This window comes from Nannospalax galili, unplaced genomic scaffold (genome assembly GCF_000622305.1).
Source record: "Nannospalax galili isolate Female #2095 unplaced genomic scaffold, S.galili_v1.0 scaffold213, whole genome shotgun sequence".
Lineage (NCBI taxonomy): Eukaryota > Metazoa > Chordata > Mammalia > Rodentia > Spalacidae > Nannospalax > Nannospalax galili.
In genome coordinates, this window is record NW_008335195.1 from 2575492 (window position 1) to 2600431 (window position 24940).

Genomic DNA, 24940 nt, shown 5'->3' on the forward strand with positions numbered 1-24940 from the left:
ATATACAACTGTTTACACAGTCCCAGTGTGCTGAAACCAGGCACTTCATAACTTCTTTTGGTATTCAAGTTCCATTCACAATAAATGTTATCATCTATTCCCAAAACATGTGCATGTGCACACACACACACACACACACACACACACACACACACTGCTGCTGTCCAATAAATAAGTGAGTAGGCTCAGTCCTCCACACAGCAGCCTGCACCCCCAGCCTTACGCTGTACCTCTGTTCTAGACTGTGTTCTCCCACCTGCCCCTGCCCCTTCCTGGACTCTTCTTTCTATATTTTTGCCTTGGCATCAACCAAGCTACAGAGATCTTTCTCTCCTCCTTGAATTGTCTTTAAAATCCTAGGAAAAAATGACTTTCTTTCCACCAGAGCAGTCAGACTAGCAGCTCCTTCTTCATCACCTCCAACATCCTCACATACATCCTCATATACAAGGAAAACCTATGCAGGATGTGTTACTTTTGTTGTTATTTGGTTTTTGTTTTGTACTGGAGGGTGTTATTTTTTTTGAAGAGGGGTCTCACCTCCTGCCTCCACTTTCCAAGTTCTCAATCACTAGGATTACTGTGTGTGCCACCATGCACTACATCAGTACTATTTTAAAAGGGCTAGAAAATAAAATTGGGTCTGGATTTCTGACTTGGTAGCCTTTCTCTCCCTGCTTCCAATCCTAGTAGCTAGCACCTCGTCAAAAAACTTTTAGAGGCTGGAGAGATGGCTCAGCGGTTAAGAACACTGGTTGTTCTTGCAGAAGACCCGGGTTCAAATCCCAGCACCCACATGGCAGCTAACAACTGTCTGTAACTCCAGTTCCAGGGGATCTGATGGCCTCTTCTCTCCTCCTCAAGCATAGCATGACACGGGCCTCTTACCTAATACAGGCAATACACTCACGCACGTAAAATAAAAATAAGAAATAAATTTTTTTTTAAAAAAAAACTTTTTAAGATCTACTTCAGGGGCTGGAGAGATGGCTTAGTGATTAAGAGCACTGGCTGCTCTTGCAGAGGATCTAGATTCGGTTCCCAGCAGCCACATGGTAGCTAACAACTGTCTATGCCACCACACCCAGCTCATTTGTGGTTTTTAAAATTCTTGTTTGAGAAGTCCTTAACACTAATTGCCTGTGTTGGCAATTTTGGCTTTATCAGTTGTGTTGAAGTTTCTTGACTCTGTCATCAGGACAAATGAACTAGATCCCAGAGTGAGAGTTTCTTCCCCTCTTGTGTTCCCTTAAATTTCCCTGTCTTCATACTGCTTCAGTCTCATAAGAAAGACAATAATCCATTCCTGTAGGTGGAGCCCCATGACCTTATTACATCTCAAAGGCCCCACCTCCCAAGACCTTTTCATTGGCAGTTAAACTTCAACAAGAGTTTTGACAAATACAAACCATATCCAAGCCATGGGGGGGTGGGGGGGATGTGCACACAAACACCCATGCAGGTACATGTGTGAGTGCAGGTATGTGTGCCCATGTGTGTATGTACAGGTAGTGGTCGAAGGACAATCTTGGGTGTCATTCCTCAGCCACTGTGCACTTTGTTTTTTGAGACAGGGTCTCACTGACCTCAAATTCGCCAAGCAAATTGGGCTGGCTGGTCAGTAAGCCCAAGGTATATGCCTATTTCTGCCCCCTCCCCAGTGCTGGGATTACAATTGTGTACCGCCAGGTCTGGCCTTTTTTACGTGGGTTCTGGGATCAAACACAGACCCTCATACTTATAAGGCAAGCACTTTATTAATGGAACTATCACCCCAGCACCTCCACAGCTGATGTTAAGCGAGAGTTTATGATCAGATTTCTGAAGCCATACCTCTGGCTACAGTATAGAAGATGCAGTTATTGAGAGTTGAGATGGGTGGTGTACCAGGTAGAAAGTGAGAGATAAAAGCTATTGGGACTAAAATGGGTTGCTAAAGAATGAGCTGCATAAATTATCATGAGATTTGAAAGTAGGGCAAACAAGGATATTCATGAATCAGATGGAGGGGGGAAAAGAAAAGAAGAAAGGAAAGTTTTTAGATTTTTGTCTAGTCCCCTGAATGGCACATGGGCTTTCACCAAGATGGGGAACACCTTAATGAACAAAAATCAGGAGGAAAACACGTTATGCATCCATGCAGACAGCCTTCAAAATGCCGCCTGGAAGAAATTCAGAAGTGTGAATACTGTAAAAATGATAGACAGTCTGGAAAGCTTTCTTGTCACCACCACCGTTCCCCACCCCAACCCCATACTTTGTATAAACTCAAAGCGCTCCTCCTCAGTCAGACTTGGGAAGGGGAACAATGGCCAGAACAGACCCATAGAAACTCTATTCTCTCCAGTCTTCAGGGTGTCTTTCTTGAGGTAGAGCGCCTTTCACTAAGTCCCAGTGTTCTTCCTTTGACTAGAGGCACCTGTGCCTAGGACCCACAGGGCTGAGAAAAGGGAGGAATTCTGAGACTTTGCATTTGAGGACACCAGAAAAGAGAGCACTGACCTGGAATTGTTTTGTTCTAACCACTACTTATTTTCTATTGATTTTTTTCACTGGAGATTCCAGTGACAGCAAGTCAAGATGATTTTGCTAATGGAGAAAATGATGAAACAGTATCTAACACCTTAACCTTATCGAATGGCTTAGAAAGGAGAACTAAAACCTACCGTGAAGACAGCTTCGAAGAGCTCCAGTATTTCCCAAACTTCTATGCACTACTGAAAAGCATTGATTCAGGTAACCCCTGTTTATGGCCTTGTAGGAGAGAAATGAAATAGTAATTCTTGGAAATATGTGGGTGGTTTTGTTCCTGTTTTTGGTTTTCAAATACAGTCCCAGATGACGTACACTGTTGGCCAGGGAAAATTGTTCACATCAATTATTTTTTTTTAAAAGCAGTGTACTGGTCATGGAAATATTTAGGAAAGGGTAATCAGGAAATGTGGAGTTTCTGGATAATTTCATCTGTTAACAGACGGTTTATTTGTTCAATAAAGAGTCATAGAACATCTGCTGTGTATAGGTACCTGAATTTGTGCACCTGGGGAGATGAATCACCACCCTGCCCTGACCCAGCTCAGCCTTGGCTCTTAATGCAACTGCTGTTTATTCGCAACCTTTAAAATTTTTTTAATATTTTATTTTTATTTTACGTGTATGCATGTTTTTACCTGCATGTATGTAAGTGCACCCCATGTACATTTCCCACAGAGGTCAGAAGATGGTGTTGGAGTCCCTGGAACTGGGGTTACAGATGATAGTTAGCTATATGGATGCTGGGAAGCAAACCTAGGTCCTCTGCAAAAACAGCCAGTACGTTTAACGGCTGAGCCATCCCTCCAGTCCCATCAACCTTTAAATTTTTTTAAATTACATTTATTTATTTATTGTATGTTTATGTGTGGGGACGTGTGGGGGAATGTGCACGCCATAATGTACACAGGGAGATAGAGGACAACTTTCAGGAGTCAGTTTTCTCTTTCCACTATGTAGATCCCAGGAACTGAACTCAGGTTATCAATCTCAGTGACAAGAGCCTTTACCCATTGAGCCATTTGCCAGCTCCTCAGCTTTTTTAGTGACTTGCTTTCATCTTTATTGAGTTGTAAGTGACATATACATGCCTGTAGTCCCAGCATTTAGGAAACTGAGATACAACAATTGTTAAAAGTTTGATGCCAACCTGGACTGCATAGTGAATATGAGGCCAGCCTTGGCTACATAGTAAGATCCCTGTCCCAAAGACATATGCACAAGCACAAACACCTGAGCAGACAAAAATTTGTATACATTTAAGACTTACAACGTAATGTTTTGTATATGTCTACCCTGAAATGGTCAGGCCAGTGAGTGTGTCTGTCCCCTCACACAGTTGACATTCTCCATTTCTTCTTTTTTGTTTTTGTTATTGTTGTGAGAATCTACTCTCAGCAGATTTCAAGTATGTAACCCAACACAGCTAACTATAGTTACCATGTTGCATAGTCTCCAAACTCATTCATACTGTAGAAAGGAGACTTTATACGTTGCCTAGCATCTCCCCATTTTCCATTTTCCACCCACTCCTAGGCAATTATGACCCTTCTCTCTCTGCTTCTGTGACTTTGGCTATTTCAAATTCCACATACAAGCTGGGCATGGCGGCACACGCCTTTAATCCCAGCACTCAAGAGGCAGAGGCAGGCGGATCTCTGTGAGTTTGAGGCCAACCCCGTCTACATAGTGAGTTCCAGGCCAGCCCCAAAAAACCAAAAAAAAAAAAAAAAAAAAATTCCACATATAGTTGTCCCTCAGTATGCATAGGGGAGGTTCCAGGAGCACCTTCAGATGCCAAAATCCACATTTACTCAGGTCCTTTATAAAAAAAAATGGCACAGGGGTTATGGGTAAAGCTGTGCGGTAGAGTGCCTGCTTCGCATGGGCAAAGGCTTGGGTTCTGAAAGTTCTCAGATGAGGGGCTCAAGGGGACACTGGGAAAGGTTGTTGGGGGTAGGAAATTTATTAGAAGAGTTAGTAATGCCATGGACAGATGGAGAGGCAACAGCATGTCTGGGCTCTGAGGAGAATCAGGCCCCCGCACCACAAAGAGAGAGCATGGTGGGTGCTCTGAGGAGAGGCCTGCAGCCAGGCTCTCCCATTCCCCAGCAGGAGGCTGGGAAGGGGGTGGGGAGCAGGATGTGTGGTTACCAGTGCCCCTTTGGGGTAAACTCTTCCTCTCATGAGAAACTCCAACCCAGGCACCTGGAATTCTGTTAGCTAAAGATTCACAGACAATGTCTCAGTAGGATGTCTGTGGGTATCTGTGAGAGGGGGAGGGCTATTGCAGGGCTTGTGGGCTGAGCAGCAATCTGATCTGAATTGTAACATTACAGGTTTTATAACGAGCACATACACACACACACACACACACACACACACACACACGCATGCATGCACACATGCACCCAGGACATAGCATTCACATATAATCATTACATAGCCTGTTGTAAATAGTATTTTCATATAATCATCAAACATCCTTCTGTTTACTTTAAATCATCTCTAGATTACTTATAACGTTTAACACCATGCAAATGCTATACTGTATTGCATGGGGAATAATGACAAGAAAAAGATCTGTACATGTTCAGTTAAAACGCAGTCATTTTTTTCTTGAACATTTCTGATCCTCAGTTGAATCCATAGATATAGAAGCCACAAGTACAAAACTGAGCATACAGCACTTCTCTGTCTGGCCCATTCCCACTGTCAAAAACAAAACATGGGGAAGGAAATCCAGTCAATTTTAGAAAATCTTTTTCAAAGTTTTCTTCATTTCCTCTTTTAGTGGGAACCTATTTATTGTTCTCTAGATTATTCAAGACATTGCTTTATAGGCATTCTTAGCTGTGGTCGTCTAGGGAGTTAAAATGAAAGGAAGCCAGGAACCCAAAACACATATGAGAAATTGTGGGGGTTTTGTTTTGGGGTTTGTTTTGTTTTGTTTTGTTTTTTCTGCTTTTTTGAGATCTCCCTGAGATCTGAGGCGGTTTTCTTCTCTGGCCTTCAATGTTCTTTCTTTATTTATTTATTTTGGTATTTTTGAGACAGGGTCCCCCTGTAGCCCCAGCTGGCCTGGAACTCACTGTGTGGAACAGACTGGCCTTGAACTCACAGAGATCCACCTGCCTCCGCCTCCCGAGTGCTGGGATTAAAGGCGTGCACCACCACACCCCGCCTTTTTGGTCTTTTTTGAGACAAGGTCTCCCTTTAGCCACAGCTGGCCTCAAACTCACAGGGATTTACCTACCTCTGCCTCTCTAGTGCTGGGATTAAAGGCAAGAAATTGTTTTTGGTAAAACAAATCCTGAGTATATCTAGTTCTCTTCACTCCCATGTGCACTGAGTTATCTGTTTACTTTTGGTTAATCTGCAAAGGATGATAGTGTCCAGCCTTTCTGTTACTGTTCAGGCGACCACCCCACACTGCCATCATGGCTTTCCCTCTCCCTGTTGCAGCCCTATAATGAAAATTTATATAAAGATTTCTGGAATTTTAATCTATTTTCTCCATAAAGTGATATTAGGATGATCTTTCATTCCCAGAGGACGCTGTTCGTCCTTCAGTTTCAGACATTGGCCAGATAGCACTGGCCTCTCTGCTGATATCTGAAGGGTCCGTTCTGAGCCATCTTGTCCCATTGGTTGGCAAACACCCAGCTCAGAACCTCTGTCATCCTGTGAGTCACTTCTCATCAGTGAAGGGCATCAACATGATGCCAAGTGCACAGGTGTTACCTTGGCCAAGCACCAGAATGTCCAAACTCATTTGCCAATTCTGTCCCAAGATCTCCCTGTCCTTCTCCTACTTTTCCTCCTCCTAACCTATGAGTTTTATGATATTTTAATAATTCACTGTATAAAATGTTTATTTTATCTTCCAGGTGGTTTTGTTTTATTTTGTTTTGTTTTGTTTTGTTTGAGACAGATTCTCATGTATCCCAGGCTGGCCTCAAACTAACATTGTATCAAGGGTGACCTTAAACTTCTGATCCTCTGTCCCCACTCCCCAAGTCCTGAGATTACAGGCCTGTATCACCACATCCAATCTCTTCGGTGCTGGATATTGAAAACCACAGCCTTGTGTACATTAGGCAGGCACTGTGCTAACTGAGCAGCCCAGACACTGATTCTTTACCACATATCTCACTGCTACAATATTTTAGATGAAATTGAAACCCTATGAAGAGTTATAGTTTGCCTATTTCTTTTTATTTTTAATTTTATGTGCACGAGTATTTTGCCTGCATGTCCCTAAGTGCACCTGTGTCAAGCAATGTCCATGGAAGCCAGAAGAGGGCATTGGATCCCCTGGACTGGAGTTACAGATGGTTGTTCACCTTTGGGAACTGAACCGGGTCCTTTGCAAGAGCAGCTGGTACTCATAACCACGGAGTCATCTCTCCAACCCTGAATTTGTCCAATTCTAAAAGTGATTTGGTATAGTTATACATTGTCCTATATTCTCAATTAAGTCTTACTTTTTTTTAAGTTAAATGTATGTGGATTTAGCTATAAAGATAGGGAGAGATATTTAAGATGTTATCCTTCATAAATTGACATTAAAAGATGAAATTGCACCCACATGGCAGCTAACAACTGTCCGTAACTCCAGATCCAGGGGATCCAATAGCCTCTTCTAACCTCCATGGGCATTGCACTACACAGGTGCACTTACCTACATGCAGGCAATACACGCATACACATAAAATAAAAATAATAAATTTTTTAAAATTAAAAAAATAAATACACACAGACAATATACTCACACATATAAAATAAAAATAAATAAATAATATTTTTTTAAATAAAGATGAAACAGGCTGGAGAGATGGCTCAGCAGTTAAGAGCACTGACTGCTCTTGCAGAGGACCCAGGTTCGATTCCCAGCACCCACATGGCGGCTACGAACTGCCCTTAACCCCAGTTCCAGGGGAATCTGAAGCCCTCTTCTGACCTGGGGCATTGAATGACGTGGGTGCACTCACATACATGCAGGCAATATACTCATACACATAAAATAATAAATAAATTAAAAGATGAAACTATTGTCCTATTAGTTGTGTTTAAATTGTTTTTGTCCTTTTACACAGAAAAAGAGGCAAAAGAGAAAGAAACTCTGATCACTATCATGAAGACGTTGATTGACTTTGTGAAGATGATGGTCAAGTATGGCACAATATCTCCAGAAGAAGGTGTTTCCTACCTCGGTGAGAGCTCCATTTTATTTTTACTGTGGTTGTTTTCATTGTTCAAAGCAAATTAAGAATTTGGCAATAATTACTTCACTCATTTGATGATTTATGCCAGAGCAGCCCAGATCTCCGGGGTAACCAGAACTGCTCAGCTTGGTGATGCATACAAATAAAATTAGTTGGAAGTTTTCAATTTTGCATCCTAATAAATAAAGCTTGGGGGAAAAAAAACTCCCACATTTTAAAATATTTAACCTTAATAGATTTTCTAATAATCTGCAAGGGAGCAATTTTATTACAATTTTAACTCATTAATTTTTTACTTGTGTTTGGAAGTTTGGACTAAATCTTGATTTTCCTCTCTGAGTTCTGTACATGGCTAGCAGGAATTCTGTACAGAGAATCAGGAGCCTGACTCCTGGTCCCAGCTCTGCTATGCTGGTGAGGATCTGTACCTTGTGGGGTGTTAGTTCTTCATTCATCTGTAAAATTAAGGATGAAACTACTGCTGATGAACCAAAACCTTTTTGTTTACTTATTTTATATATATTAGAGTCTCACTATGTAGCCCCAACAGGCCTGGAACTCTCCATGTGGACCAGGCTGACCTCAGTCTCACAGAAATCCACCTGCCTCTGTCTCCCAAGTACTGAGGTTAAAGGTATGTACCACTACACCTGGCTTTTTATTTTATTTTTGAGATAGGAGCTCATGTAGTCCAGGCTGGTCTTGAACTTGCTATGTAGATGAGGCTGGCCTTGAACTCTTGAATCTCTTGCTGCTACCTTCCAAGTGCTGTGATTACAGATGTGCACACCATGCCTAGCTCCAACACCTATTTTTGTATAGCACACAATAAACTCAAGAATAACTCCCATTTAATCACAGTTGAAATTTTTTAAAGAGTAACATTTTTTTTTATTTTATTTTTTTTATTTTATGTGTATGAGTGTTTTGCCTGCATGTGTGTAAGTGTACCCATGTCATGCAATGCCTATGGAGGTCAGAAGAAGGCATCAAATTCCCTAGAACTAGAGTTGTTAGCCACCATGTGGGGTGCTGGGAACCAAACTTATCTTCTGCAAGAGCAGCCAGTGCTGCCAACCATTGAGCCATCTCTCCAACCTAAGAGTAGCATTTCTTCTTTTTTTAAAAAAAAAAATATTTTTTAATTTTTTTTATGTGTATGCATGTATTGCCTGCATGTAGGTCAGTGCACCCATGTTGTGCAATGCCTATGGAGGACAGAAGTGGACATCTGATCCCCTGGAACTGGAGTTACAGACAGTTGTTAGCTGCCATGTGGGTGCTGGGATTCGAACCTGGGTCTTTTGCTAGAACAGTCAGTGTTCTTAACTGCTGAGCCGTTGCTCCAACCCCAAGAGTAACATTTCTTAATGGAAAAAAAAAAAAAAACTATAAAATTCCTATTTCCGTGCCTGTGAATAAAGTTTTACTGGCACAGGGCCATGTTCATTTGTTTTAGTTCAGTTCTAGCCCCATAGTAGACTTCAGTTCTGCAAAGCCTATCTGGCCACAGACAGAAAAAGTGTGCCAACCCCTCAGTCCTTGAACTTTACAGAAAAACTTGGATAATCTTTTATTTGCATATAGGTTGTTTGCTTTTAATTAACTAAAATTAAATAAAACTGAAAATATAGTTTCTCAATTGTTCTAAGTACCCAATTATTCTAAGTCCCCAATAGTTTGATTTTAAAAAGGACTTTTGTTTCCCTGCAATTTAGTAACTAAACAATACCTTTCACCCCTGTGCTTTGGACAAGGTGACCTCATGGCCTCTTGCTCTGCTGGGGCAAGGAGAAACAAACAGAAGAGGAAATGCCGTCTGTCAGCATGATCCAGAATTACTCAGCAGAAACCTGAATATATTTTTCTATATAAAAATAGTTTTACTGGGTTTTTTTTATTATAAAAAGAGCATATTTATTTTACAAAGTCATTCAGTGCCAAAAGAAACCTAAATGAAAATGAAAATTACTCACAATATCCTCAAAACATTTTCGTTTACAATCTTCCAGATGTTCTGTGTATGTATATATGTATGCATAACTATATTCTTTATTTCAAAGCTCTATTTTTTTTTATTTTATGTGTATGAGTGTATTGCCGGCATGTATGTAAGTGTACCTGTATAGTGCAATGCCCGTGGAGGACAGAAGAGGCCGTCAGATCCCCTGGAACTGGAGTTAAGGACAGTTGTTAGCTGCAATGTGGGTGCTGAGACTCCAACCTGGGTCTTCTGCAAGAACAGCCAGTATTGTTAACCGCTGAGCCATCTTTCCAGCCCCCATGTTCTTTATTTTAAAAAAGAAATGGGTGTCGGGTATGGTGGCACAAATCTGGGAGGCAGAGGCAGGTGGATATCTGTGAATTCAAGGCCAGCCTGGTCTACATAGTGAATTCCAGGTCAGCCAGGGCTACATAGTTGAGACCATGTGAGGAAGAGGGGGCTGAAGAGATGACTCAGTTGTTCAGAGCACTTACTGCTCTTGCAGAGGACCAGGGTTCAGTTCCCACATGGCAGCTCACAGCTATCCTTAACTCCAGTCCAGGGGATCTGACGAAAGGGGATCTGATCTCCACAAGTTCCTGCACACATATGGTACACATAAATTCACACAGGCACACATACACATAGAAATAATAATTAATGGGGCTGGAAAGATGGCTCAGCAGTTAAGAGTACTGGCTGCTCTTGCAGAGGACTTGGTTTGGTTGCCAGCACCTACATGGCAGCTAACAGTCACCCTCTTCTGACCTCCAAAGGCATTGCATGACATGGGTATACTTATATACAGGCAGTACACTCATACGCATAAAATAGAAATAACTAAACTATCACAGTTAGTGTTGCCCAGCCTATTCTTTGCCTTTAACAGTAGAGAAGACATTGTTCAGGACAATATCATATCACCAATGTGACTCAGAACTTCTGTACTTTGTCATTTGTCCTGTGGAAATACATCAGAGACTTGCAAAGGCTTATATATTAGCAGGTAGTCCTACTACCACTTATAGCTAAGTGTTCAACATTAGGTAACTACTAACTACAAACTGCTTCTTAAGTGAAAATCACTTAAAATTAAGTGAAATTAAAAACTAAGCCAGCTAGCCAGGCATGGTGGCTCAAGCCTATAATCCCAGCATTCGGGCAGCTGAGGTAGGGAGGATCACAGGGATCTGGAAGCCAGCCTAAACTGCAGAGAATTCCAGGTCAGCCTGGACTAGAATAAGACTGTGCTTTAAGATAAAAAGACAAAACAATAAAAATGAATAAATAAGTAAAATCTAAGACAGGTGTTGTGGCACATCTGTAATCACTACATTTGGGAGTAAAGGTTTGATACCATTTCTCAGGAAATTAAAGCACATTTCCCCCTCCTTTCTCCAGAAAACTTGGATGAAACAATTGCTCTTCAGACTAAGAACAAACTAGAAAAAAATGCTACTGACAGCAAAAGCAAGCTTTTCCCAGGTAGGATTTACTCAACTATTTTTTTCTAGTTATTAAAAGAACAATTGTTTTTTAAAAATATTTATTTTTATATTATGTGTATGAGCTGTTGTCTGCATGTATATATGTGCACCACATAGGTGCCTGGTGTCTTTGGAGGCCAGAAGAGGTCACTGGATCCCCAGAACTGGAGTTATGGGCAGTTGAGAGCCCACATGTGGGTGCTGGGAACCAAACCCCGGTCTTCTGCAAGAGCAGCCAATGCTCTTAACCTCTGAGCCATCTCTCCAGCCCCAAGTTGTGGATTCTTAACTCTTAACCATTTTATCCTCAGCATAGAAACTGTGTGCATGTTTGTGATAGTGTACTGTGACCCTTTAAAATAATGTTTTCAAGCAGGATTTTTCTTTTTTGTTTTACTTTTAAGAATATTTATTTATTTTAATATTTTATTTCTTATTTTATGTGTATGAGTGTATGGCCTGCATGTATGTAAGTGTACCCATGTCATGCAGTGCCCCTGGAGATCAGAAGATGGCATCAGATCCCCTGGAACTGGAGTTATAGATGGTTGTTAACTGCCATGTGGGTGCTGAGAATCAAACCTAGGTCTTCTGCAAGAGCAGCTAGCACTTTTAACCACTGAGCCATCTCTCCATGTGTATGAGTGTATTGCCTGAATGGAACTGGAGTTACAGACAATTGTTAGCCACTATGTGGGTGCTGGGAATCAAACCCTGGTCCTCTGCAAGCACTCTTAACTGCTGAACCATCACTCCAGTTTCCTGTCTTAACTTTTTATGACAGAGATCAAAGATAGGCCCTCATTCTTGTTAGACAAGCATACTACTACTGAGCTACACACTCAGTCCTCAAGCAGTTTTTATAACCTTCCATAATGACAAAAGCAAGAAACAGAATCATATCACAAATGTGAAAAAAATGCATGCATCTATATATACCACTGTTCAGCAGTTCATTTTTGGCATGAGTCAATAGCTGATTTTTCTTTCTCTTCAATTTTTTCTTTGGTGTGTATGCAAATTTTCATGTGTGTGAAAATATATGTGCACATGTGTATGTTTGTGTAGAGGCCAGAGGGCAACATCAGGTGCCTTCTCCACATTCTGCTTTGTGCATTGAGACAGGATCCCTCACAGAGCCTGGATCACTCACTGAACCTGGAGTTCACTGATTTAGCTACACTGATTGGCCAGCAAGTTCCAGGAACCATCCTGCCTCTGCCTCTCCAGTGCTAGGATTCCAGGCACACACTGCCGCATCTGGTTTTTTACTTGGGTTTTTATGCTTGTGTGGCAAGCACTTTACTGAGCCATTTCCCTGGCCCCTCAATTTTTTTTTCTGTAATAAAAATATTGTTAGCAAAGTCTGTTGCTGGGTATGGTGGTGCATACCTCTAATCCTAGCACTTTCAGAGGCAAAGGTATGAGAACTTCAAATTTGAGACCAGCTTGGTTTACAAAGTGAGAACCTGTTTTATAAAAATAATTTTAGACTGCGAGAGTCTCCTTTATTGCCCATGCATAACCCTTGCTTTCATGTAGTTGCCTACTTCAAGGTTTATGATTTTTAATTCAACATAAGATTTCTAGAAGGACTATGTTTTAAAGTTGAAAGTGAGCAAAGGTTAGTATTTTATATATATATATATAATTTATTATTTTTATTTTATGTGTATTCAGTGTATTGCCTGCATGTATGTGAGTGCACCTGTGTCATGCAATGCTACGGAGGTCAGAAGAGGGCATCAAATTTCCCTGGAATTGGGATTAAGGACGGTTCGTAGCTGCCATGTGGGTGCTGGGAATGGAACCCAGGTCCTCTGCAAGAGCTGTCAGTGCTCTTAACCGCTGAGCCATCCCTCCAGCCCCATTTATTATTTTTTTGACAGCAAGATTCTAAGCCTTGTTTTCACATCAGGGTGATCAGGGGTAAAGGATCATGAAGAAAGGGCGAGAAAGAAGACCTGCCACAACCCCAAGCTAAATCTCAGATTCTACTCTTGAGTAATGGGCTGTTTTGTAAAACCACAAGATGAAGGAAAAACTGGGCAGCTGAAGAGTTCTAGAGTCAGGCATGCTGGTGCATACCTGTAATCCCAGAACTCAAGAGGTCTGCAGGTGGAGACAGGAGGATCGATTCATGGCCTGCCTGGGCTGCTTGAGATCCCGTCTTAAAACAACAGCCTGGCGTAGTGTCGCTGGCCTTTAATCCCAGCACTTGGGAGGCAGAGGCAGGTGGATCTTTGTGAGTTCAAGGCCAGCCTGGACTACATAGAGAGTTCCAAGACAGCTGGGGCTGCAGAGAGACCCTGTCTCAAACAGAACAAAACAAGAATCGTTTTCATTTGTAATCAAGACTCACCTAGCATATCCTAGTTGATATGACACTAATTAAAGACAAATATGTCTGAGGGTATAATTCAGTGGTAGAACATTTCCCTAGCATGTATGAGACTCTGGGTTTGATCTCCAGCCTAGAGAGGGAGAAAGGGAGGGAGGGAAACAGGGAAAGAGATCGTGAGGGAGGAAGAAAGGGCGGGAAGGAGGAGGGAGGAAGGACAGACTTACAAATAACAGGCTCAGTGTTACATGGCAGTTACACTGGAGGCTGAGGCAGGAGGATTGCTTGAGCCCAGAAATTGAAGGATAGCTCAGTGAAATCCGATCTTATTTTTTTTTATTTTTTGAAGTCTTATGTGTATGTGTGTATTGCCTGCATGTAGGTAAGTGTACCCGTGTGGTGCAATGCCCACAAAGGACAGAAGAGGCTGTTGGATCCCCTGGGACTGGAGTTACAGACAGTTGTTAGCTACCATGTGGATGCTGGGATTCGAACCCAGGTCTTCTGCAAGAACAACCAGTGTTCTTAACCACTGAGCCATCTCTCCAGCCTGCAAAAAAAAAAAATCCCATCTTTAATAAAATAATAATAAAGTAAGACAAACACTCCACCCTCCAATGGCAGTGTGGCAGAAGGGAGAGTGCCCATTTAGAATCTAGAAAACTGGAAGATGGGGCCCAGTCTCTTAATTCAGTGGGTGACTTAAGCATCTCTTCTTCCGGCCTCAGTTCCCTCTTGTGAAGTGAGGGAAGAGGGTTAGGATTAGATAGATAATCACTGAGATCACTTTCAGCTCAGAAAACATGTGACCTCAGTTTGTTTTTGCATTAAGAATTAATGAAGTTAACAGGACTGAAGAAATGACTCAGTGGTTAAAAGCACTGGCTGCGATTCCTAGCACCCAGTTGCCGGCTATGAACCATCCAATGCCCTTTTCTGACCTCCATGGCTTTGCAGAACATGAGTACACTGACGTACGTGTAGGCAATGCACTCACATACATAAAATAAAAATAATAAATAAAATAAAAAAGAATTAACGACGTTAGGAAGTGATGTAATAACAGCAGTGTGCTATCTGACCGCAGTGCCTTCGGAGAAGAGTCACGAAGAAAGCGACAGTACCAAGGAAGAAGCTGCCAAGATGGAAAAGGAATATGGAACCCTGAAGGACTCCACGAAAGACGGTAACTCCAGCCCCGGAGGAAAGACGGATGGAGCGAAAGGTCTGAAACTGACAGCTCTAGGTTGGCAATGAAGTTGGGGAAGCAAAAGCTTTCAACACTCAAAGTAGGGGGATCCAAAATCAAGCCCGCCACAGTGTGATCTGCATAGGATTAGCAAAATAGTGTGGCTCAAATTCAAGCCCTCCACAGCAAGATCTGCATAGTTAAGGTTAGCATGTGGAACCTTCACTTGAATAACAGCATGGTTTTGTTTTGTTTAATTTTATTTGTTTTGTTTTTGTTTTTGAGACAGGATTTCTGTGTAGCCCCAGGTGACCTGGTATTCTCTATGTAGAGCAGGCTGGCTTCTATCTCACAGAGATCCTCCTGCCTTTGCCTCCTGAGTGCTGGGATTAAAGGCTGTGCCACCACGCCCAGCTGATTTATATTTTATGTGTATGATTGTTTTACCTGCATATGTGTAAGTGCACCATGTATGGGCAGTGGCCAGAAAAGGGTGTTCAGTCCCCCTGGAACTGTGGAAAGGTGTTGGATCCCCCTGGAACTGGAGATAGGGATGGTTGTTGGCTGCTATGTGAGTGATATGAATCGAACCTAAGTCCTCGGGAAGAACAGCCAACGTTCTTAATCACTGAGCTATCTCTCCAGTCCTGCCCCTAAACAGTATAATTTAAGAGTCTTGAGTTTTCTGGGATGGCAAGTTGATTTCATTCTTTGGAGGTCTTTAGTGTTCAATGAGCTTTTTGTGCTTAGGAAGGAATATTCATGGATATTTATACTTTCTTTAATATTTAGTTTATAATCTTATTATCGAGCAATATTTATTTCTTTTTAGGGGATAAAAGGTTTATTCGGCTTACAATTCCAGGTTTCAGTCCATAACAATATTTATTTTTTTAACTTTGTTTAGTTTTCTGAGACCGGATTTCACTCTGTAGCCCAGGCTGATCTGGAGCTCTCTTTGTAGGCAGACTAGTTTCAAACTCATAACAAATCTTCTGCCTCATCTTCCTCTGTACCAGAATCACAGATGAAAGCAATATTTCTTTTTATTTATTTTGGTTTGAAACAGGGTCTCACTATGTAGCTCTGGCTGGCCTAGAAATCACTCTGTAGACCAGGCTGGCCTTGAACTGATACTCACCTGCCTTTACCCCCTGAGTGCTGAGATCAAAGGTGTGTGCCACCATGCCCAACCTACAATATTTCTTTTAATTTATTTAATATTTCTCTAAATAATCACACTATTGCTTACTCAACTAGGTCATTAAAATATTTGTATTTAGCAAAGCAAGATTCCTTAATTACTTTCCCAATGATGTAGCATAATAAATACCTATAAGGACTTGATAAAAATCACAAATTCAAAGTATCAAATTTTCTTTAAAAAGTTACCTATGAAACATAACATAAAATTATATCATCTTAGGATTTCTTTTCCTTTCTTTCATTCATTCATTCTTTTTTTTTTTTTTTTCGGTCTTTTTGAGACCAAGCTGGCTGGAACTCAGATCCTCCTGTCTCTGCCTCCCAAGTGCTGGGATTAAAGGCACACATCACCATGCCCAGCTTCATTTTAGGATTTTACAAACTCTCCAGATATCCCTCTAAGAAAAAACTTAATGAGGCACTAAGTTCTAAATTATTAAATCTTTTGATTGCGGGATAGAAGGCAGATCTGGTGGTATAGTTCAGCTGTTTGAGCCTCTTTTATTACATCATAAAAACTGAACATCCCTGTGTCTCAAACCCTTCTTTCTGAAATGTGGAAACTTTATCAGAAGCTGTGCAGAGATGCTGGACCTTGCCTTCTGCTTCCTTCATTATGAGATATCGCCCTCTCTTGTGTAATTGCAACCCACCAAGTCCCACCTCCTAAAGTTTCCACAACCTCCCTGTAGTGTCACCCTGGGGACCAGGTCTTCAACACCTGTATCTAAGGGGGCCATTCCAGATATGAGCTGTAGCAAAGCATCTGGAGGCTAAGGCTGGGGAAAGATTTCACCTTCCCTTAGGGTTTCCATCTGATAATGATGCAAAGAGAGGAGAGTAAAGCTATGCTCTTCTATTGTTACTCTGTAATGGCTCTCCTGAAACACTGGGAAGGTGGTTGAGATTTAGGGTTTAAATTAGTTTCCTACCTCATCATTTAGAAATGTACTTTATTCACACCACCCCTGACTCCATTAGTCTGGGTAAAAACAAATGAGTCTAATATAGTTTAGAAAACACCAAACTGAGCATAAGCTAAGGTTCCAACATTTTTGTAAAAATAATTAATCCTCGAAAGAGCAGACTAAGATTTATTTTTGTCTTACAGTTGCTTGTTTGTGCTTTTGTTTTGTTGTTGGTGGGGTTTTTTTGTTCCTTTGGTTTTTTGGTGGCTATTTTGCTTCTGTTATAAAATCCAGTGAGGAAGCACCCATTGTCTCTATACAGAAAATAAATGCATACAAGGGATGACTGGGTTTCTCTTTGTTTTTTGACAAGTTCTTGCTATGTATCCCTGACTAACTTAGAACTCACTATGTAGCCCAGACTGGCCTTGAAATTGCAGCAATCCTCCTGCCTCAGTTTCCTCAGTGCAGAGACTAAAGTCCTGTGTCCCCATGCATAGCTAAGAATAGTTCTTTCCCCCTGTTTATGAGCAGGCATGTGAAGAACAGGTTTTCCTCAGGAGAGAAAGCTGGAGGTGTTGCAGAGTAGAGCAAGGGATAAGGTCATGGCCTGACTAAAACCACTTAAGGAACTGATTGTAAGCAGAGCACACTGTCCAGAATATTTTCATGGAGTCTCTTTTGGTCCTTCAATAGAGGTGATGATCCGATATATCTACAGCAAATATTTCTTAACTGTGCCAAGCAGGTGCTAGACTATGAACGATACAAATAGGAATAATAATAACAACAACAACAATATACTATGCTTATATCACTTCACTTTACAAACTATATTACGTGCATTCTATTCCATAAAAATACAATTTAATTATCAGTGATGAAAATGACAGTTTACTCTTAAATATAATTTAGTTAGACAAGCTGGAGAGATGGTTCAGTAGTTAAGAGTGCTTGCTGCTCTTCCAGAGGACCAGAGTTTGGGTCCACATTGTGTGACTTGCAACCACTTGTAACTCTAGCTCTAGGAGATCCAACACCTTCTTCTGACCTCCACAAACACCCACACAGATGTAGCATACACACACAGACACATACACATAAATAACAATAAAAATAAATCTTTAAAATGATAATGTAGTTAGACTATTTAAACGGTTGCTCCTGCTGGGACTCACATTAAGAATACGTTTATTGGAGCTGGGGAGATGGTTCAATGATTAAGAGCACTAGCTACTCTTACAGAGGACCTGGTTTCAGTTCCCAGCACCCACATGACAGCTCACAATCTAAACTCCAGTTCCAGGGACTCCAACACCCTTTTCTGACCTCCAAGGGCAGACTAGCACACAGTGGCACTCGTATATACATGCAGGCAAAACACTCATACACATAAAATTTTTTAAAGGAATGTTTTATCTATTTTATTTACATTTATTTATTTATTTATTTATTTATTTATTTATTTATTTTTGACAAAGTCTCAGGTAATCTAAACTGGCCTTGATTTCACTGGGTAGCCAAAGCTAGCCTTGAAGTTCTGATCCTCCTGCCTCTACCTCCCAAGTGCTAAGATTACAGACAGGAGCCACTGTTCCTGGCACAGATTAAGGATTCTTTTACGTGTTGACTTCTAAAGTTATTCAAATGATTCAATAGTTCTTTCTAAATTTAGGAATATGCCAATAAAGGAAAATTTATTCTAATTCTAACCATGTCTAGAAACTTGCTTAATTTTTCTCTGGAGACCAAAGGAACACACTTTAAAATGTTCCATTATCTAAGTCAGTCAGATATTTACTCATAGAATTTTGCCAGTCAGATATTTACTCATAGAATTTTGGTGTGTGAATTACTGAAAATCTTTTTTAAAAATCATCCAAGGGATGAGATAAGCATTATAATGCCATAGACACATTCCAAGGCCAGCATTTGTCAAGCCATGAATAGATGATACAATCAAGTTAAAAGGTGACCTCTGAGGCGACTTTCACCTCAATGTCTTCTCTTTCCATACTTTTTAAAATAGGAACCAGAAGTCAGCTTATTTACTGAATAACAGCTCATATGGATCTTATTGTTTAAGCAGCATAAAAGCAGACAATTCATGTCTCCATCCAAGTCTTAAGTCATTCTGTTAAAATTTCCAAAAACAATCAAGTCTTCTCCCCTGAGCCAGCAAGTGGGACAGGAGCTCAGCACAGACATGGGAATCCTGTATCCACCCAGGTCTCTGAGGGACAGCAAAAGTATCTTCTCCTATATAAAACCACAAATTGCCTTTTCAGATTTTTCCCTTAATTAACAAACCAATGAAACAACATCTAAGAGATGTGACTGGCTCAAGATCTCATGAGTTACCACTGGTAACTCCTAACTCCCAATCCAGGGTCTTTAAGTATTTCTCACTGCATCTAAATGGACATGCAAAATATTATCACCATGGAGAAATAATTATTCTTTCTCCTCTTCCTCCTTCTCTTCTTCCTCTTTCTTTTTCCTCTTTATTTCTCCTTCTTCTCCCCCCTCCTTTTTTTGAGACAGGGTCTCATATCTCCCAGGCTGGCCTTAAACTCCCTATGTAACTGAGGATGACTCTGAACTCCTGATCCTCTTGCCTTTGCCTCTTGACTACTGAGGTTACAGGCATGCATCACCATACCAATTTTATGTAGTGTTAGAGATCAAATCCAGGGCTTCAAGCATGCTAGGCAAGCTTTCTACCGATTGAGTTATATCCCTAATACCACTATGGAGAAATGCTTGAAAGGAAGCCACTACTAGCATTCATGACATTCATGATACCAGTGTCAGTTGCCTTGATATATGCAGTTCAAAACAATAATAATCATGCAATATGGGCATTGTTTAAACATTATGTCAATAAAAGCTTTTATAAACACTTTTTAAAAATTATATTTATGGGGCTGGAGAGATGGCTCAGCGGTTAAGAACACTAGCTATTCTTGCAAAAGACCCGGATTCGAATACCAGCACCCACGTGGCAGCTAACAACTGTCCGTACCTCCAGTTCCAGGGGATCTGATGCCCTCTTCTGACTTCCATGGGCACTGCATGACACCAGTGCACTTACATACATGCAGGCAATACATGCATACATATAAAATAAAAATGATAAGTAAAATATAAAAAATTACATTTATTCTGTGTATGAGGGCTGCACATGCCACAGCAGTCATACAAAGGTCAGAGAACAACTCTATTGAGTTGGTTCTCTCCTTCCACTATATGGGTCCTAGGAATTGAATTCAGGTCATCAGACTTGAGGGCAAGTTCCCTTATATAAGAATGACTTTTATAATATGGACATAATCTGGACTAACAACTTTTACCTTTTACCTAACCCTGCAACCAAAAAGTTACTGCTTATAATGTTAACAAGCTCCCTGAACCATGTGCTCCTCTTGTGACCTGGGCACCTGACCTTAATCCTTCAGGACCCCTCCTCCTTGGCCTCCACCCAAGACAGTTTATGAATGCATGTTTTACTATCAGACCACTGAAAGCAGCATGCTTTTCTCATTGTAAACAATGAGAGAAACTGAGTGTGTGTGATATTCTAGGCCTAGGGTTGAAAGGGCAAGATTCTCTAATAAGATATGCATGGGTCCTGACTTCTATTTCCCCATTTCATGATGAAGAAACTCTTTTAATAAAAGAATAAGTGGAGCCTTAGCTCCAGAACACAGTTCCAAGAGATATCTGAAGGAATAGGTATCCAGTGATTAGGGTCCGCTCTTGACCTTAAAACAAATGCTTAGAGTCAGGCTCTCGGTTTTTTAGGTTCACCACTGAGCCTGCTGGCTGCCCATTTGTGTGTTGGGTTATATGTTTGTTTATGGTATTGTTGTTATAAATGCTCTTGAAGCTCTGGTATCTTTAGTATCTCCTCTATTCAATAGGTTTACCGTATGGGTTTCTATACTTTTTTTTTCTTCAGGGGCAGGAGGTGGTCAGGATAACATATCGGAGTCATGACAAGTTCATGTGTAAGACGGGCATTTCTCTTACAGTGCTGAAAGCCAGAACAGACAAAGAAACAGCACTGCGTCTAGGCTCTGGCTCTCTTCCATCTACTTCAGCATGTGCTTTACCACACATGCCATATTACCTCAGCCATGAGCTATTTTTTTTTTTCCAAAGAAAGCTGAAATAAATTGGAAAAAAAATAGACCAGCTTTCCAAAGTGGACTCTCATGGGCTTTTTTCAGCATACTCTGTGTAAATAAAAGATTTGCTGTACAGCTCTGAGAAGAGAAAATGTAAATAGAAACCAGCTGCTCCTCTCCAAGAACAGAGGAACACCTGGGTGTTCTTGCTTCACCCACGCTCCACAAATGTGTAGAGGGCCCAATACTGACTGGTGGCACTAACCACCAGACTTCTCCTTACACTGGAATCACCTCAGGATTATTTTTTTAAAGGCTGATGCTTGATCCCCACCTTCTAGATGTATTAATGAGCAGAGTTCATCAGTGGGTAAGGAGCTCAGTACCATTTAGGGGACTGTTTGAAACATGCCTGAGGAACAAGGAGGCTAAGGTCATTTTATTTTCAGATTTTCTGTCAGTTGAGGGCTTCCCTGTTTACATATGTAAAAAGAAGGGAGACCTGAAGGTGAGGCCTGTGTGCTGAAAAACAAAATCTTTTTATTTTTTTACTTTTTTTTTAGGACACATTCCACATTTTATTTACATTTTAAGACTAACTTTAATCTCAAAATCACATATCTATACACCTATTTCCTTTTTGTTGACTTCACTTAAAACTTAAAAGCATGGTTTATTAAACAAAGACTGTGAACAAATATTATCATGTCTCTTACATGTAACAAACGGGAATAGCTTTTAACAGAAACTCATCAATCCCCCAAGCATCTTTTTATTATAAATACAGGTAGCAAAACAATCCTGAACCTATTTTTGATCTACAGTAGTCAGCACCCACAGCTCTTCACTGCACCTGCTGCTTTAAGCAGTTTCAACTGCAGCTCTCTACGATGGACAGAGCAAGCCATATCTGTTCTTCCTTCTTGAGATTTTAGTTTCCAGAAACATGAACATTTCTGCTGCCCTCTGACAGCTTCCCTCTTGCCATGCCTTTGGCCTATAACCCAAGTTCAATTTTGAGTACTCCAGGTTCACGTTTAATGATAATGCCTTAACTAGAAAGAAAAACTGTGCTGCACATTTCCTCCTGTTCCTGAACACATAATCGGTATACATATATTAATATATTCCTACAAATGTCTGGGTCATGTTTACCAGCTGGAATTCTTTTACTTAATGTGTGGGTATTTTGCATTGTGATATTTAATCAAGACATTAACATGAGTAGGAGGTGTTGATTCAAGACAAGTTTGAGATCCGCTAAAATTAATTGCTGTATGTCCGTCCTTCTGGTGGCTGTGGAAGCTTCATGTTTTCTTTGGACATCATTAGGCATCTTAGCTCTTGAAGCACAACTTTAATGCTATAGGAATTTTGCCATTTTACTAACACTGGTATGCTCAGTGCATCGACCATTCCACTGTAATTATTTATTCCATTCATATTAATTTTTGTTACAAATCTAACTGATGGTGTTGGTGGTATAGTGGTGAGCATAGCTGCCTTCCAAATCTAACTGATGGAGAAGCTTCTGGGTATTTAGGTCCACATTCTACTTTCAGGCTATATATTCTGAATATGTAGAATATATTCTATATATTCTATATAGTTTGTCCTTGGTGGTTCAATAATCATGCCCATCCACCTTGTAAGTGTCATATCATCATCTTCAAGGCCCCAGCTAACCATACCATCGCCTACTCCTTTTTGTCCTTCAAGTTCTTCCAACAAGTGAAAACTACGGGGAACTTTAACTCCTGTGGAGACCATCATCTTCTCCACTCCGACACCGCCACCACCACCACTGCTGCCACACATGACCTATTTTTTTTTTTTTTTACTTTGTGAGAGGGTCTTTTCTCTCCCAGGAGGCTTTGACCTTACTAGGTAGCTGAGGATGACTTTGAAACTCTGATCTTCCTGCCTCCACATGCCAAATGCTAGGATTTTATGAGTGGGCTACCATACCTGATTTATGTGATGCTGGGGATAGAACCCAGGACTCTATACATGCTAGGCAAGTACTCTATCAACTGAGCTACATTTTCAGGACCCCCCCCACCCCAGCCAATTTTTTAAAACTTTCCTAATTCAGAATTTATTTATTTTTTGGACAGGGTCTCACTATGTAGGCCCAGCTGGCCTGGAACTTACTATGTAGACCAGCTGGCTTTGAACTCACAGAGATTTGCCTGCCTCTGCCTCCTGAATGCTGGGATCAAAGGTGTGTGCCACCATACCTGGCTGATTCAGAAATTTTAATGTAGTAGTTAAATAGTGACTAAACATTAGTTTTCTTTTTCTCAGATAAACTCTCCACATTATAATATGATATCAAAGATTAGATTTTTGGAAAGAATGATTTAAATTATTTAAAGAACATTTTCAGATACACTAAAAAGTTTCAGAAGCTATAATTACCTAATATGCAAATGATAAATCACTTTCTATTTATTTGGGTTTTTGTTTGTTTTTTTATTTTTTTTGCTTTGTTTGAGGTGGGGTCACCCTGTACTCCCAGCTGGCCTGGAACTCATTATGTAGATCAGGCTGTCCTTGATGTCACAGAGATCTGCCTGCCTCTGCCTCCTGATTGCTGGAATTAAAGGCATGCATCTAGTCATTATCTATTTATTAAAGCAAGTAATATCAGAGTCATTAATTTGATTTAAACTCTTTACCAAATGAAACTGAATTCTTTAGAAATAGTCTATACTACACTAAATGCCTCATCTAAATAAATTAGTTTAAAATAGAAATCACTGTTTATATTACCAAATCTATAGCCAGGCATGTGGCTCATGCTGTAATCTCAATACACAGAAGGCAGAGGCAGGAGTATAGCCACAAGTCAAGACCAGCCTAGTCTACTTAGACAGTTCCAAGCCAGGTAATATAGAAGGACCCTGTCTCAAACAAATTTACCAAATCTAGTTCATCACCTGTGTTACCTAGTGGGTAACTGATGATGGCAATTGTAGATTGCACTGAATAGTTCAACACCATCCAGGGAACACTGTTCTGTACATGCTGACATTCTTTTTCCCCATTTTTAATGGAATTTTTATGAATTTCATGTATTTTGATCATATTTAGACATCCACCCTCCCCTATCTGCACCCCTCCCTGCCTGCTCGATTCAATGTACTCTGTTTCATAGATGATAGATAGATAGATAGATAGATAGATAGATAGATAGATGATAGATAGATAGATAGATAGATAGATGATAGATAGATAGATTAGATAGATAGATAGATAGATGATAGATAGATAGATGATAGATAGATAGATAGATAGATAGATAGATAGATAGATAGATATATAAAGGCCTATTGAGTCAAATTTGTGTCCCCAAATACCCTTTGATATGGGTTCATTTACTGGAGCCTGGTTAACGTATCCAGTGTCACACCCTTAAAGAAAGCCGACTTTCCCTCTCCCAGCTGCTATCATTTACCAATATGTTCCTCAGCTAAGGTTGGGGCTTCTTACCCACCTCCCCGCTTCTATGCTGAGATTTTATCTTGTTTGAGCTCGCATGTGTCACATGAATGCTGCCACCAAAATAAGAGACTGCAGAGTGCTTATCCCTGAATAGGACACCTATAGCAAACTTCTGCCACGCAAGGCTCAGGGGCCATTGCAGAAGAGGGGACAGAAAGATCGTAAGAGCCAGAAGTCATAACTGACCACAGTGGAAAACAGTTTTCCAGACAGCTGGGCAGTTATTCATGCAAACTCATAGCAACGGTAACAGAATGCTGACATTCTTTGTTTAAAAAAAATTTTTAATGCATTATTGGTGTGTGTGTGTGTGTGTGTGTGTAGGTCAGAGAACATTTTTCAGGAGTTGGTTCTCTCTTCACATCTTCACATGTGTTCTGGGGATTGAACTCAGGTCATCAGGTTTTTTTCAGCAAGTACTTATACTT

At 40.6% G+C, this 24940-nt stretch overlaps 1 protein-coding gene and 1 pseudogene across 2 annotated transcripts in view; one reads left to right on the forward strand and one right to left on the reverse strand.

The window, feature by feature from the left end:
* Positions 1-24940, forward strand: part of Scg3 (secretogranin III) — a 44953-nt gene that overhangs the window by 12102 nt on the left and 7911 nt on the right. The window contains exons 7-10 of one of the 2 annotated variants that reach the window (XM_008829760.2): positions 2559-2736; positions 7632-7748; positions 11146-11229; positions 14660-14797. In XM_008829760.2, the coding sequence (XP_008827982.1) occupies positions 2559-2736; positions 7632-7748; positions 11146-11229; positions 14660-14797 (517 nt within the window). The remainder of the gene's footprint in view (positions 1-2558; positions 2737-7631; positions 7749-11145; positions 11230-14659; positions 14798-24940) is intronic. The other variant, XM_008829761.2, reaches the window with a different exon arrangement.
* Positions 22028-22813, reverse strand: LOC103731398 (annotated as a pseudogene).